General features: G+C 43.0%; 1 protein-coding gene across 1 annotated transcript; it reads left to right on the top strand.

The window, feature by feature from the left end:
• Window positions 1-2995: 2995 nt before the first annotated feature.
• On the top strand, window positions 2996-15488 carry LOC114686386 (arylacetamide deacetylase-like 4). The gene is made up of 4 exons (XM_028861065.2): window positions 2996-3229; window positions 7055-7271; window positions 10957-11020; window positions 14708-15488. Exons 1-4 carry the CDS (start codon window positions 3062-3064, stop codon window positions 15480-15482), a joined length of 1224 nt encoding a protein of 407 aa, XP_028716898.1. The 5' UTR covers window positions 2996-3061; the 3' UTR covers window positions 15483-15488.
• The last annotated feature ends 221 nt before the right edge of the window (window positions 15489-15709 follow it).

Genomic DNA, 15709 nt, shown 5'->3' with positions numbered 1-15709 from the left:
TTCCTTTGCTGCTCTTAATATTCTTTCTTTATTCTGTATGTTTAGTGTTTTGATTATTAAGTGTCAAGGGGAACTTTTTTGTGGTCCAGTCTATTTGGTCTTCTGTAAGCTTCTTGTACCTTCATAGGCATGTCTTTCTTTAGGTTGGGAAAGTTTTCTTCTATGATTTTGTTGAATATATTTTCTGTGCCTTTGAGCTGGAATTCTTCTCCTTCTTCTATCTCTATTACTCTTAGGTTTAGTCTTTACAGGTTGTCCCAGATTTCCTGGGTGTTTTGTGTTAAATATTTGCTGGATTTAACATTTTTTTGAGTGATGAATCTGTTTCCTCTATGGTATCCTCAATGCCTGAGATTTTTCATGTATTCTGTTGGTTATGCTTGCCTCTGTAGTTTCTGCTTGTTTGCTCAGATTTTCCTTTTCCTGAATTCCCTCAGTTTGTACTTTCTTTATTGCCTCAATCATATTTAAAGTCTTGAATTGTTTCTTTCACCTGTTTGATTTTTTTCCTTCGGTTTCTTGGATTTCTTTAAGAAATTTCTTGATTTCTTCTAATTTTTTGTTTGTGTTTTCATTTCCCTCTTTTGGCTTCTATCATCTTCATAAAGTTGTTTTTAACGTGGTTTCTTCTGGATCATCTGCATTGGGATGTTCAGGTCCTGCTGCTGTAGGAACACTAGGTTCTGTTGGTGCCATATTGCTCTTCGTGTTGTTTAATGTGTACTTACACTGCCATCTACCAACTTCTTCCTTTAATCCATACAAGTGGCATTCCAGATCACTCTTCTTGCAACTGGTGCATGTGGGGCCCATAGCTCCTGGGGTGCTTTTCTTTCCATTTGGTGCAGGGGGAGCATAAGGCTCTGGTAGGCACTGGTGCTGCAGACGATGGTTGTCAAGGGGGCAAGCGATGAGGTTGCTGCTCGGTCTGTGGGGCGGCAATGGCTGGGGAAGAGGGGCATGGAATGTGTCCCTGGGGCCTAGGGGCTAGGGAACTGGGCTGTCCAGTCTGGTGATCAGGGCCTTATCTCTTCCCAATCAGTGTATGTGGGGGGCATATGGCTCTGGTGGTCACCAGTGCCTTGGGGGTGGACTATTATTTTCAAAAAAAAATATTGTTGTCCACTGCAGCCTGATAAAGTTGAGAAAAATGTTAATTTGACTAAGTTCATTACAAAAAGTAAAGTCTTGCATTGTCCCATCTATGCAGGTATGTAAGGCAGTCAGACTCTTACAGAGTAGAGTTGAGTTTGCCTGGTCATTGGGAAGGATGGAATCCAAGGATGTAGATTTTTTATTATAAGAGATCTACTGTATGTGACACATTCACTTAACTCTGCTGTACTGTACACTTAGAAATGACTCTGACAGTTGGGGGATGAGACATAAAGGGAACAGGATGGTCAAGCTGAAGCAGGGATGGAGTGGGAGAACAATGAAAGAGATATCTTGATAGAGGGAGACATCATGCGGATAGGAAAAAATATGGTGCTAGCGAAGTTCCCAGGAACCCACAAGGATGACCCCAGCTTAGACTACTAGCAATAGTGGAGATGGTACCTGAGCTGGCCCTGTAATCAGACTTGTGAATACCCTGTCATCATAGAGCCTTCATCAAATAACTGATGGAAGCAGATGCAGAGATGCACAGCCGAACACCAGGCTGAGCTCCAGGAGTCCAGTCAAAGAGAGGGAAGAGGGACTCTATGAGCAAGCAGCATCAAGATCACCATGGGAGAAACCTACAGAGACAACCAAACCAAGCTAGTGCAATCTCATGAACTTTAGACCAACAGCTGTGGAGTCTCCATGGGACTGGACTAGGCCCTCTGTATAAGTGAGACAGTTGTGTAGCTTGGTCTGCTTAAGAGACTATCCCTGGTGCATGAGCTGGCTTTTTGGAGCCCACTACCTATAGTGGGACACCATGCACAGCCTTGAGTAGGAGGTGGGGTTTGGATCTGCCTCAACTGAATGTACCAGGCTTTGCTGACTCCCCATGGGAGGCCTTATCTTTTTGGAGGAGGGAATAGGGGGTGAGTTGGGGGGATAGTCTTGGGGAGGAGGGAAGAGAGGGGGAATCTGTGGTTGGTATGTTAAAAAAAAGAAATGGCTCTGACAGTAAATTTAATGTTATGTACTTAAATTGTTATTATATTAATTTACATATATATATATATAAAATATATATCATATTGTGTGCATGTGTATAGGCACACATATATAATGGTGTGGGGGGGGTCAGATGACAATGTGTGATAATAGAGTTTTCTTCCCCCATCATACAGATCCTGGGGATTGACCTCAGTTCATTACGTTTGCTGGCAAGTGCTTTAACTTACTGTGTCAGCCCTGTTATGTGCTTTTTAATGACAATTAAACACACACATTGAAATAATATTCTATGTGCTTTTCCTATCAAATTTTCCCTAGACTTAGAATATGTAGTCTGTACAAAACTATCCATTGCTGCTCAAGTGTCAGCATCCCTGGTACCTGCAACTATATCTGGGCTTGGCCTGGAAACAGTTCACCTATCTCTGGGCTCCTCTACCTTATGCATTCAGAGAGCAGAGAGTCTGTCCAAGGCCAAATAGTCAGAAATAAGAAAAGACTGGGTTCTGATGGTGGTTTATCAAGTATTTACAACTGGATGACTTTGTATTTCTTAACCAAACTGGTGCAGAAGGGGTTCATGTCTCCTGTTACTCAGCGAAGGGTCAGGCCAAGGGAGTCTATGCTCATGTAAGACCTCTCCCTCTGTGACCCAGAAGATAGATGCTGTGAAAGCTCCCATCTAGTTCATCTTTGTAATCCTGTCTTTCAAACTACCTTGGTCATCCAGGTCAGCTTTCTTGTTCCTTGGGGAGCAGGTTTCTCTGGATCCTGTTGACCTGTGGTGATATCCCAGAGGCTAGATCAGGCCACTGAGTCAGATGCAGTCTGAAAGGAGTTAGTGGAGGTGGTAGGCCATAAAACTGGATCAGTTGTTCCCAAGGAAGATCTTTGGGACAGCTGCTTCTCAGGGCCTCAGACATCAGTTTCTTGGGGCCTTGGGACCATGACTGTCCTGTGGCTGGTGCTGCTAGTGAGCCTGTCTACCTTTTACCTTGGAGTCTTCATTTGGGCTGTCATTCAGCACTTTCTCACTGTGGAAATCCCCTCTTCCTTGGAGCATCCAGTCAAGTTCAGGTTTTTGCATTGTGCGATGCTGTACTTAATTGCTATGGTGAGTCCACTTTTGGGGGAAGGAGTTTTCAGAATCCTGTTGTGGGATATTTAATCACAGTGTGAACCTAGAGATTGTGTTAATTAAGTAAAAACCTGAGGTCAAGAGGCTAAGCTAGCAACTAGTTTACAGGAAGTAGCCATAGAGAGTAAAGAGGAAGTCATGAAGATGAGTAGAGAAACATACAGGAAATAGAAGGGAGGAACTTAGAGTTTGATTGTCCATTTTAGATTGGAACAGTGGAAAAGAGCTCCCTTTTTGAGATGCTGGAGAAGGAAGAAGGTCAGTTAATTGCTCTTCAACCTCTCTGAGCTAGCAGGTTTTCACCCCAGCCTGACTTTCGAGTCTTTATTGGTAAAATCATAAGATATAAATTTATATAAAAAAAAAACAGGGTTCATCTGTGTACCTTGCCTTTCTTCTTTTATTCTTCCCTCTCAACATTTCTCCATGACTGAGGTGGCTACATTGTTGTATCTTAGAAACACAGAAACATTGTATTTGTCTCTCTCTCTCCCTCTTTCCCTTTCTCTTTCTTGCTCTCTTTATGTCCCTTCCTTCCTGCCCCTTGTCTTTGTTCTTACTGGCTAAAAAAAAAAAAAAAGACAGTATCTCACTGAGCTCAGGATGGCTTTGAACTCACCATGTGGCCAATGGTATGAGGCTCCTGATTGTCCCATTGCTACCCCACAAGTGCTATGGTTAGAGGTATACACTATCAAGCTTGGTTTATGCAATTCTGAGACCAAACTAGGGCTTCATGCATGCTAGGTCAGCACTAGATCCACTTAGCTACACCACAGCTCTTCATTTCTTTTTAATTTTTGAGATAAAAGTTTTGTGATTTTGAAGTGGTTATCTCTTGGCTCCCACCTCTTGAGGGCTGGGATTGGAGGCAGGTATCACCACTCACCTACCAGACTCTTTTCTGAGGACTGAAAAATAATTTCAGACCCAGGTTCTACTCTTGATAGACACATGGGCCAACAGGTCTGACACCTCCTTCAGCAACAGTCCTCTACTTCCTTCCACTTACTTGCTTCTAGATGTTTTGTTGCATGATTGTGAACACTTTGAAGCCACAGACTATTTCTTAGCATAGTTCTGAGCAGAGGGCAGGTATCCTTTGCTGATCAAATCATCCATGTGATGATGCATATCTTTGGCTGTACTAGGTGGCTGGATTCTGAACTTGCCTTTCCTGCTGGTTTAGGATAGGGGTAAGGGCCTGTCCACAGGTACAGTAGGTTTGGAAAGAAAGTTTGGCCTTGTGTGGGAAGGAGGCAGTTTGAATAAACTTGATGTTCCAACCTTGGCTAAAGACCTGTAGAGGCCAGACAGTTCATAAGTGGTTATGTCAGAGGGCAGCTATAAAGGAGGAGATAGGGAAAAGAGGGGTGAGAAGCAGCTGTAGCGAGGCTGCCTGATAAGTGTCTCTGTTCTGCTCTCACTGGCTGCAAGGGCCCTTTGCTTAACCTCTGTGCATATAAGAATCTTCATCTTCAAGGCCAGGAACATTCTCTGTCTCGTGAAGTTAATAGACATATTGCATGGCATATGATAAGGAGCAATAGGTTTTTATATGTGACTTTAAAAGAGTAACGTATTCCTGTGCTGTTGAGATTTTTCTACACAATGGGCCACACCTGGAAGAATGAGCAAGCCTTGTTCAATACAATTATTGAAAGCTCCTGGCCTCAACCCCTTGTTCATTTTTTATCTGTAAGTACTTTCCTAGAGGTCAAGCTGTTTCAAGCCCATGGATTGCATGGAATTACAGGATAGTTTAGAGTCCTGGAATGGCAAATAAGGGCCTCAGATAGCTAAATTCCCCAGAAAATCCATACTCTTTCCAAACTATAGTGTTTCCCTTCTACAGCATCACACCTAGCTCACCGCTGTGGGAAATGTGAACTCTGTCTTGGGAAAATAAAGACCACACAAAACAGTGTAACACCATGATGTGTCTAATGGGTTTTGCTCCAGACACAAGCTCTTTCTAGTTTTTCAACCAAGAACTCAGCTCCTGGGAGCCTCCTCCTGAGGTAACTCTCTCACTCCATCCATCATGGCCTTTATCTACACATGAGGGTATCATTTAATCACCACTTAAAAGACAGATATTTTTAAATAAAATTATTTCTTTTATTTTTTGAGATCATAATTTTATAATTTCTTGTGGTGATCTAATACCAAAGACTTGTCTTTTAAAAAATGTGGGAAGGCCCAGTCCACTGAGTAGGCAGCTGAGCAAGCAAGGTGGGGAGCAAGCCAGTAAGCAGTTTTCCCCCATAGTTTTTGCTTTAATTCCTGCCTCCAGGCAAATGTCTTGAGCTCCTGCCTTGGCTTCCTTTGATGATGAACAATAGCCTATAAGTCAAGTAAACCCTCTCCTCCCCCAGGTTCCTTGTGGTCAGGTGGCTTGTCATAGCAACAAGAAGGAAAGTAGGACCATATGTTTATTGTCTGTTTGTACTCTGTCTTTTGTGACCCATTCATTTTATCAGCCCACTTACTGATTGGGTGGTTTGATCTCTTCTTTTTAGTTTTTGGAGGGATTATCTATCTATCTATCTATGTATCTATCTATCTATCTATCTATCTATCATCTATCTATCTATCTATCTATCTATATGTACATATATGTGTAATAGATATTTAATCTTTCATCAGAGGCATCGCCAGCAAAGACTTTCTTTTTCCATTCTATAGGTTGAGTCTACACTCAATTAAAACTTTCCTTTGTATCCGAAGTCTTTTGGTTTCTTGAGTTCCCATTTGTCAATAGTTAGCCTTATTTCCAGAGAAACTGGAGTATTATGCAAGAAGTCTTGACCTATGACTATATCTTGAAGTGTTCCCCCGACTGTTCCTTCTTGTATTTCTAGAATTTTGGGTCCTAAAATTCAGTCTTTGGTCCATTTGGAGTTGATTTTTATGCAGGGTGAGATAGGAATCTAGGACCATCCATTAACATGAGGATATTCAGTTTTCCCAGACCTATTTATTGAAGAGGCTCTCTGTAGTTGGACAGTTCTCTCTGGCCTGCCAGTTCCTGAATAACCACATGGAGGCTTATATTACTTATAAATGCTCAGCCAGTAGCTCAGATTTATTACTAACTAGCTTTTACACTTAAATTAACCCATACTTCTTATCTCTGTTTAGCCATGTGGCTTGGTACCTTTTCTCAATATGGCATTCTCATTTTCTTCCTCTGCATCTGGCTGGTGACTCCTGACTCTGCCGTTCCTCTTCCCAGCACTCTTAGTTTGGCCACCCTGCCTATACTTCCTACCTGGCTACTGGCCAATCAGCATTTTATTAAACCAATCCAAGTGACAAATCTTTACAGCAATCAAGAGAATTATTTCACAGAAGCTCTCCTTTCTGTTCTTTGTCACTGTTGTTGAAAATCAGGTGGCTGCAACCATGTGGGGTTATATTTGGGTCTTCCACTCTATTCCATTGATCTATTTATCTGTCTTGTAAAAAGGCCATCTCAACACAATGACAATAAAATTTCAACATTAATTTTGGTTGAAACAAATAATCAAATCACAACCATATCATTATCTAATCTGGAAGTTTTGGGTAGAAACTCTGAAAACTCACCTTCTCCCTAAGCAGAACCCACAGCCAGTTGTAAATACATGAGTCCATTGTGTGTGCAGAAGTCAAAAGAGAAACGATGAACTCATTTTAGCAATGCTAAGTGGCAGCAGCATCTACATGTCCACCTTATAGTGTCCTATGCCTCACTTCTCTTTTCCTCCTCCTCTTTTTCCTTTTCCTTCCTCATCTTCTTCTTTTTTGCTCCTACAGGGAAATATATTAGAGAAGCTGAGGATTTGCTCCATGATCAAGTTCATCCAGATTTTTCAGGACTTAATAGTTATAAAGAAGAACTATAATTTAGTGGTGACCAACATGCACTTTGGGGAAATCCCTGTGAGACTGTTCCAACCCAAGGCAGTGTCCTCCAAACTCCTGCGAGGCATCATTTTCTACCATGGAGGAGGAGCCATATGTGGTAGTCTGGGTGAGTAGCTTCTGTATTGGGTGGGAGAGGAAGTTCTTTATGATAGTTGGAGTCTTGCATACATTCTTATGAGTACTTCTTTGGAGGGGGTCAAAGCAAGTAAAAGTTGGAGCTTTTAGGGAGAATGAATTGAAGGCTTGGAAATCATATCATTCAATGAGGTTGAAACCTCTATAGCAATGTTTCCTGTATAATATATTAGTCTTAGTCCGGGTTCAGGCAGCAATGTCCACTGAGACTCTCCCAAAACTAGGTGTGATACCTCTTTTTCCTTCCCACTCACAGCACTGGCTATTCCTATCTACCCCATAATGACCCTAAGTCCATGTGCTTTCCTCAGCTCAGCTGGATCCCTGTGCTGAAAACCCATCCATTCTTGATCACTACATCATCTCTGTATCCAGAAGTTGTTTCCTTGCTACGATTATCATCCTTCAGCATTATCATCCTTCCCCACCAGAGGAACCCAGTGCTTATCACTGGTGCACTTCAGCCTCCCCTGAGTCCTTACCACATCGCCAGCCTGGCCACTTGTGTCTCCCTTTACTTTTGCTGTACCGTAGCCTGTGTACTTCTCAACACAGCAGGCATCTTGGGCTGCTCACATGTTCTTCTGTACTTGTTGCTTATGCAGACACAAAAGACATTGTTCCTGGGGTTAGGGTTACTTACTACCTTCTGGGGATTGGAATAGCCATAGCAGTTCTGAAGATGTTACCAAGATGCCTTTTTTTTTCATTATAAGTTAACTATGGGTATATCTTGCCTGTAGTACCCACCCTTGTCCAGAATGTTACTGTCCTTGTTCACTTTTTATTGTCATCGACCTCTAAGATCTTCTTCTCCAAGCTGCCATCCTCTAATGCAGGATAGTGATATTTCCAAATCTTAAGTATGAATGGCTCAACAGATATTTACTGAACATCTACTGCTCCAGATCCTCTCCAGGCACTGGAAGACAAGAAAGAACCAATCCACAAACTTAAGGATCTGTACATCAAGCAGGGAAGCTAGACCACACGGGAGAACACAAATAAGGAAGTGGTTTCAGATGTGGGTGACACAGGGATGGAACAGAGAGTGATTTAGACTAACAGTACCTCAGTTTTTCTGATCAGATAGTCTCTCCAAGAAGGTGAAATTTAAGGCCAGGACCAAGGGATGGGAGGAGGCAGTTCTTCTGAGTTGGGGAAAAGCAATGTGTGATAGGTTGGGGACCTGGATAAGGTGAGTAAAGACTGGGCCTCACGATTCCAAACAAAGGACTCCAGAAACTCAGTCTTCAACACAAATAATATTGCATGTAAATGCAATATTTTTAGAAAGTTGTGATGCAAAAAAATATAAATCAATCAATCAATCAATCAATCCTATAAGGAGCTGTGCATCTAAATTCATACAAGGACAGGTGCTGAGGGCTGAGTGGCTTGTGCAAGTTGGAAACAGCACATTTGAACTTTTGTTACACCTGTGTCCATTGTGTGCCATGAGGAAGGAGAGAGAGAAGAGTTGTGGGTTTCAAAGTCTTTAGTAAATCACTACATAAATGGGGTTGCTGATTGATCAGGGCTGCAGAACAAGGTCTTGGGAGCCTTATATCTCCTGGTAGCCCCAAACAGGGGCAGAAGGGGTCTATAAGCACAAAACCCACAAACACTTGTTGCCAAGTTACAGTTACAGTTTTCACCAATCAGGAGTCAAAGATTAGGGACTTTCCTTGTACATTTCATCATTGTCAACAGACACAAAATGTAAGCTTTTTCAGGCCAACTTTGGATATAGAAGCTGACCACCCCACTCAGCTAAGACCACCCTATGTGTTAGCCTCAGTGTTTATTCTTTCATTCCCCTCCCCTGTGTAACTAATCAATTTTCTCTGTCCCATCTAGGTCCTGCAGTCCCATAGCTACTTTTAAACTAACCATTCAGAGACTTAATGTTAATTACAAACTGTTTGGTCTATGGTTCAGGCTTATTGCTAGCTAGCTATTACATCTTAAATTAACCCATTTCTATTAATTTATGTCTTGCCATGTGGCCATAGCATTACCAGTCTACTGGCATCTTGCTCCTTGGGTGGCTGGATGGCATCTCCCTGACTCCATCCTTCTTCTCCCTGTCTCTTTCTTTGGATTTCCCACCTGGCTATAACCTGTCTTGCCATAGGCCAGAGCAGCTTCCTTATTAACCAATGGTAGCAACATATATTCACAGCGTACAGAAAGACCATCCCACAGCACCCCTATGCCCTTTCCCACCTGTCCATTAGCAGTGGAGAAGCATAGCATGTCTGTCCATAGAAGCAAGCTTCACTCTGCTCCTATGACAAACACATAACCAAAAGTGACTTAGGCAAAGAAAGGGTTTATTTCATCTTTCAGGTTACACTCCATCATTGAGGGAAGTCAGGGCAGGAACCAAACATAAGTCATAGTTGAGTATTGCCTGTTAACTTAGTCTCAGATTCATGCTTAGCTAGCTTTTTTATGCCATCCAGGACCACCTACCTAGGGAATGACTCTGCCTACAGTGGGCTAGCTCCTTATACTAATTAAGAAACAAGAAAATTCCCCACAGACATGCTCACAGGCAAATTTGATTTGGGCAATCCTTCAGTTGGAGACTTTTTTCTTAGGTGGCTCTAGGCTTCATTAAAATGCCATTTAAAGTTACTGAGGACATCTACAACGCCCATGGTGCACATACCTACCTAGCAAATCTCTGACTGGCTTAACTTGGAAAATCCCAGTACTTGTCTGGACAGGAGATATTACACTCTGCTAATCCAGTACCTAGGAATCAAGGCAAAGGGATCAGAAATTTGGGATCTACCTGGGTTATAGAGTAATGACATGGACACATAAAAACTAAACCAACTAACCAATTAAGCAACAATGTAACAAATAAAATAAAACTAAAATGAGATAAAAAAAATCTTCAGGGATATTCATTAAGAAAATAGAAAAAATAAGCCGGGCGGTGGTGGCGCACGCCTTTAATCCCAGCACTCGGAGGCAAGCCAGCGGATCTCTGTGAGTCGAGCCAGCCTGGCTACCAAGTGAGTCCCAGGAAAGGCGCAAAGCTACACAGAGAAACCCTGTCTCGAAAAACCAAAAAAAAAAAAAAAAGAAAATAGAAAAAATAAATTTTGGTAACTGAATTTCCTCCCCAGAGGTGCTCCTGAGATATGATAGTAAGAGCCAGACCCCTGTCCCGACATCAGACAGGTTCTGTGCCCCAAACTGGATGTGATCAACTGTGCACTAATCTTAATGGGACTGTCTACTCATATAAACATCTCATCTGGTCATCATTTACCTCCTCATGAATGCAAATATATGAGTCTATTAACACTCCAGGGCTGGTTCTGCAAACACAAGTAGCCTTAGTGATGTTCATTTCAGATCCCCAAGCAGTCTAAGTCCCTAGTTTACCCATCCTGTATAAAATTCAATGCTATAGAAAGTGAACCATAAGTTCCAACTAAATCTTGATATTCAGAGGTTTGGAAATGATGTCTGGCCTTGTCCTCACAGAGCTGGCAAGATCACTTCAGAGGAATCAAGAATAGGGACATAGAGAGGACCTTATTATCATATCTATCATGACAGCTGCTGTTTCTGGGACTGTAGTGGGAAGTGCTGGGCTCTTGTCACACTGCTTAACACTTGGCTTCCTCTTACAGACAGTTACCACAACCTGTGCGGCTTCCTGGCCCAGGAGACGAATTCAGTGGTGCTGTCAGTGGGGTGAGTGGCCTGAGACATTTAATGGTTTATCTGTGTGAGGGTGCATTTTGGGGCACAGATTTTGGTGACTCTAGGCTACAGAAAGGGGTCCTAACCTCTTGTACATGTTCCCATTAACACAGCTGCAACACTTACAAAACGGTAGAAGTCTAGAAATATATCAATTCCTGGGAAGTCCATTGGTAAACTGTGACAGAGAGAACACAATACTACAGAGTACTGGTCTCCTATGGAACAATATAGAGTCATACAGCAGAGGACTAGGAAGAGCACACCATGATGTGAAGGGACCCAGGTAGTGTAACATTAGAAAAGACCCTTTATGTCCTCTTTGTGGAATTAAATTAATTAAAGTCAAAAGAATGCTTTCTAGGACACACACACAGACCTACAGGAAATTGAAAATAGAGAGCAAAAGAAGAGATGACTCAAAATGTCTCTTCATTTGGTGGGATGATGTTGACTTTGGATACAGTGGTGTAATCAGTGTCAGCTGATTGTCAAGGTCAATTGAAGTCATGAATATTTTTGGCTGATAGCTCTTGTGTTTGTTGCAACAATAGAATACTCATGGACACACCAACTACAAACCACTTTGAACCAATGTAGAGCATGACTTAAGACTCAAGTCCGGTCTTTTGAAGATAAAGGGGTCCTTGAAAGGATGAAGGACATAGGGGGCTATTATTCATAATTTGAGAACAGAGTCCATAGGACAATTTAAAGGACTAAGTGAGAGAAATTGAAAACTGCCCTGTTAGATTCTGCTGCTTCAATGGCTACCACTTCAGTGGCCCCCTCATCCCTTGACATGACTCAGGATGGGTATACACTGAAGTTGGGTGACTAGAGCAAATCACTTGACATCTTTGTTCCTCTATAATGGCATAGGGAAGGTAACATCTTTCCAGTCTCCAGAGACTTCCTCCTACATGACTGCCACAGTGTCTGAACTTCCAATATGGAACCCTATGTCTCTGAGATCCCCTGAATGGAGCTGCAGAGAAATGTGCAAGCACCTGCTCTGAAATCTTGAAGGAAATTCCTCAGTGTGGCATTCTAGATACTTACAGAGTTCTGACTCATGGTCCAGAGAAGCTCTTCTAGAATGGCGAGTGGAGATGCTCTGCTAGAGAAGAGGCTTGGGACTTCTAGAGGGCTGCTGTGAGATAAGCTGCTGAACTGCCAGCCACCTATCCTTAGCTTCCCTCTTACTCAATCCTCCCTCTATCTTTAGCACCTCGTTACCCAGTCCTCCTTGTCCCTCCCCCTAACTCCCCTTTAATCGCTGACTATGGGGTCCAGCCCCTCAACAGTCCCTTCCCAGGGTCCGGGAAGAATCTAAAACCAGCTGATAATTTAATCTTTGATGAAAAGAAATGAATCTACATACACGAAACTCCTTAGTCCATACACTTTATTATTCTGTGTCAGTTCTGTTTCTACACAGCCTCTATTCTGCTCTCATGCCTAGCTCCTTTCTTGCTTGATTTCTCTCTACATTAATCTGCTGTCCCCTCTAAGTTCTATCTTAATTCTCTCGTCTTAGTTCTGTTCCATCTAGGTTCTCATCCATCTAGTTCTTTCCCATCTTAGCTACTTCCTCATCTCCTTCTTTCTCATCTTGTTCTTTCCCATCTGGCTCTTTCTCCTCTCCCATTTCATTCCTCTAGTACTCTCTTCTAGCCCTTCAATCTAGTTCTTCCCCATCTCAGCTCATTCCTCTCCAGTTCTTACCCATCTAGTTCTTCCATTATCTTTTCTCTTCTCTGTCTCCTCATTCTCCAAGTTCTCTCTCAGTTCTCAGGAATCCAGTTATAAACCCAGGCAATAGCAATCCTCTCACAGAGCAAGGTCACCAGGCTTGAATTCTTATGGAGTCATAAAGGCAGGTAAGAATTTTCCTCAGGCAGTGACCACCAGGCTTTCTTTTACAACCTGAAAGGGGAGTGGTAAATGAGGGAATCAATAGAGAGCTAATAATTGGTTAGTATATCAAGAAGGGAATTTATGTGCTCAATCTACATTCCTAGAAGTGGTTAGGTAACAAATTAGGAGTCTATTTGTAAGGAAGGAGGGTTTCACCCTAAATTGCATAAGAAATAAAGCTACCCTCCTGACCTAGGAGACAGGTGTTGTTTCATTTGGCCTTGGATGCTTGATAGGCATAAATACACTGTAAGACGTTCTTGGAAGCACACAAGAAAATCATTTTAGGAACCAGCTAATATATATACAAAAGCTAAAATATCACTAAGACTTCTTAAGCCATGGCTGGACCTTTGGAGAAGTCCTTGACTTGTCCAGTAGTAGCTTTTGTGATAGCAGCTGAATTCCATTACGTTTTCCTACAGCTTGCAGCACCCTTTCCTCCTTTTCTCTCCCCTTTCTGACCTTCCTTTCCTGGAAGCAAGGTTTCCTGACTCTAAATGAAGTCTCTAAATCTCTCTTGACAGGAAGTGGTGGTATCAGTTATCTCCCTGGAGTCCCTTTCTTCCACCAGGGGGAAATTGAGGGGAGTGAGGAACTCTTCTAACTGGTCCTTTATGGCTTCATAGCCCATGGCTTCTGAAGTGAATGGTAGCAACAGAGAACTAAGAGCCAGAGAAGCTGCCACCTCGGGGGCCACTGTCCTTATGTATGCTTCTAGTAAGTGGACCTTTAACTCAATGGTGTTGAGTGTTAACAGCCCCTGTGTGTATTTGTGAAGTCAGGACCCCCCAGGCCCCGACACCACCTGTGCTTCAGTTCCCAGGCTAGAGTGTCTAACACTCCACCACCACCACCCCCCCAGTGCTTAAGGCAGCAGTGAGTGCTTCTGTGTTTTCATTCCACAGGCTGTGGCCACTGCTGCCCCTGGCTCCTCTACTGCCTGCTGTTGCCTCTTGCTGCTGTTGTTGCCAACGTGTCCTTGCTTCTGTTCTCTGCTCCCATTCTTGAAGCTTGGCCTCAGATGCCATGCCATCAAGGTCACTTTGCATTTCCTGTGTTAAGGCTTCTGACTGCTTCCAGAGGCCAGGGATTCCCACTGCCTAGGTGCCCAGTGGTCTTTGTGCCTCTGCCACCATTGTTGTCACCACATAATGCTCTCTTGCCTCTAGACCTTCTGTAGTTCTTCTGCCAAATCATCCAGGGCATTGGAAAAGAGTCTAAGAACTCTCAATTATTGAGTCCAGTTGCCCCATCCCCTAACACTTCTATTTATTTCCAGGAAAATTAACATTAGAAGGTACACTTACATCAAGACCTTATGTTATTAATATGACATTAACATAAAATTTAAAGAGCAATGGTTTTGGCAATGTTCAATGGATGCCTGAGACATCTGGGAGAGCCAAAACTCTTAACCTGTCTCAGTGGAACCACAGAGCTCCAATCACCTTCTCTGGGTCTTTGTTGGTTGTCCTGTTTCCTAAAGCAACAGCTTTGAGCTTGGCTGATCCTTTGCAGGGCTCACTCATCTATGGGAAGCAAAATGTGGGTTGGAATGGAGAATCCTGGCCTCCCTGACTCTGGCAGGTTCCTCATGTCCATAGAGGAAAAACGAGGCCAGCCATTTTTACTTGCTAGGATCATTCTGAGGATTGAATCAAGTTCTTTTCCCTATGAGAGTAGAGGATTCTATTTAAGTGGCCTCCAGTGACCCATGCGTGCATCACTGCATTGTGCTTGTTTGTTTCTTCTCAGGTATCGCAAGCTTCCTGACCACCACCATCCTTCTGTTACTGAGGATTGCGTGAATGCCTCCATTCACTTCATGAAGGGCCTGACAACCTATGGAGTAGACCCCTCCCGGGTGGTAGTTTGTGGAGAAAGTATTGGGGGTGGTGTTGTGACCATTGTCACCCAGGCCTTGCTCAGTCTCCCAAGTCTCCCCCAGATCTGTGCTCAGGTGCTTATTACTCCAATTACACAGGTCATCAATTTCCAATTACCATCATATCAGCAGAACCAAAATGTCCCATTCCTCACCAAAGACATAATCAGGATGGCTCTGTGTAAATACCTGGACATTGACTTATCTTGGAAAGATGCCGTATTTAATGGTACTTGTATTCCCCTAGACACCTGGAAGAAGTACAGGAAATGGCTCAGTTCTGATAACATCCCCAGAAGGTTCAAGAGCAAAAGCCTCCTGCCTGAGTTTTCAGGTCCTTTCAATGAGGCTGCCTATCTGGAAACCAAACAGGTTTTGGATCCAGAAATTTCACCTCTCCTAGTAGATGACAAGGTCATTGCTCAGCTTCCCCAGGCATTCCTGGTGAGCTGTGAGAATGATCCCCTCCGTGATGATGCCTTGCTCTACAAGAAGCGCTTAGAAGACCAGGGTGTCCCTGTGACCTGGTACCATGTGGAGGATGGCTTTCACGGATGCATCCTTTTTTTTGATAAGCACCCTTTCTCTTTCCCCTGCTCCATGAAAACTGTAAATGCTGTCATCACTTATATAAAGGGCATATGATAGTCACTCTGGACTTTGAGTATGGAACAAGGTAAGAGTTGTTCTGGGGCTTTTCCTGGTTTTATTTTATTGAGTAAGGAGATACTAAAGCCATTCATGATCCAAGATGGAAAGACTAGGTGGAAATAAGAACTGTTGGCTTCGTATTCAAGAAAGACCAGTCTCCGTGTTTCTTTCCAGAACCAATAGCGTCCAGTGTTGCAACTAGCAACACTCTCTACTGCTTC

This window comes from Peromyscus leucopus, chromosome 2 (assembly GCF_004664715.2).
Source record: "Peromyscus leucopus breed LL Stock chromosome 2, UCI_PerLeu_2.1, whole genome shotgun sequence".
NCBI classification, from domain to species: domain Eukaryota; kingdom Metazoa; phylum Chordata; class Mammalia; order Rodentia; family Cricetidae; genus Peromyscus; species Peromyscus leucopus.
Note: the sequence above shows the minus strand (reverse complement) of the source record. Positions and strands in the feature narration are given on the sequence as shown.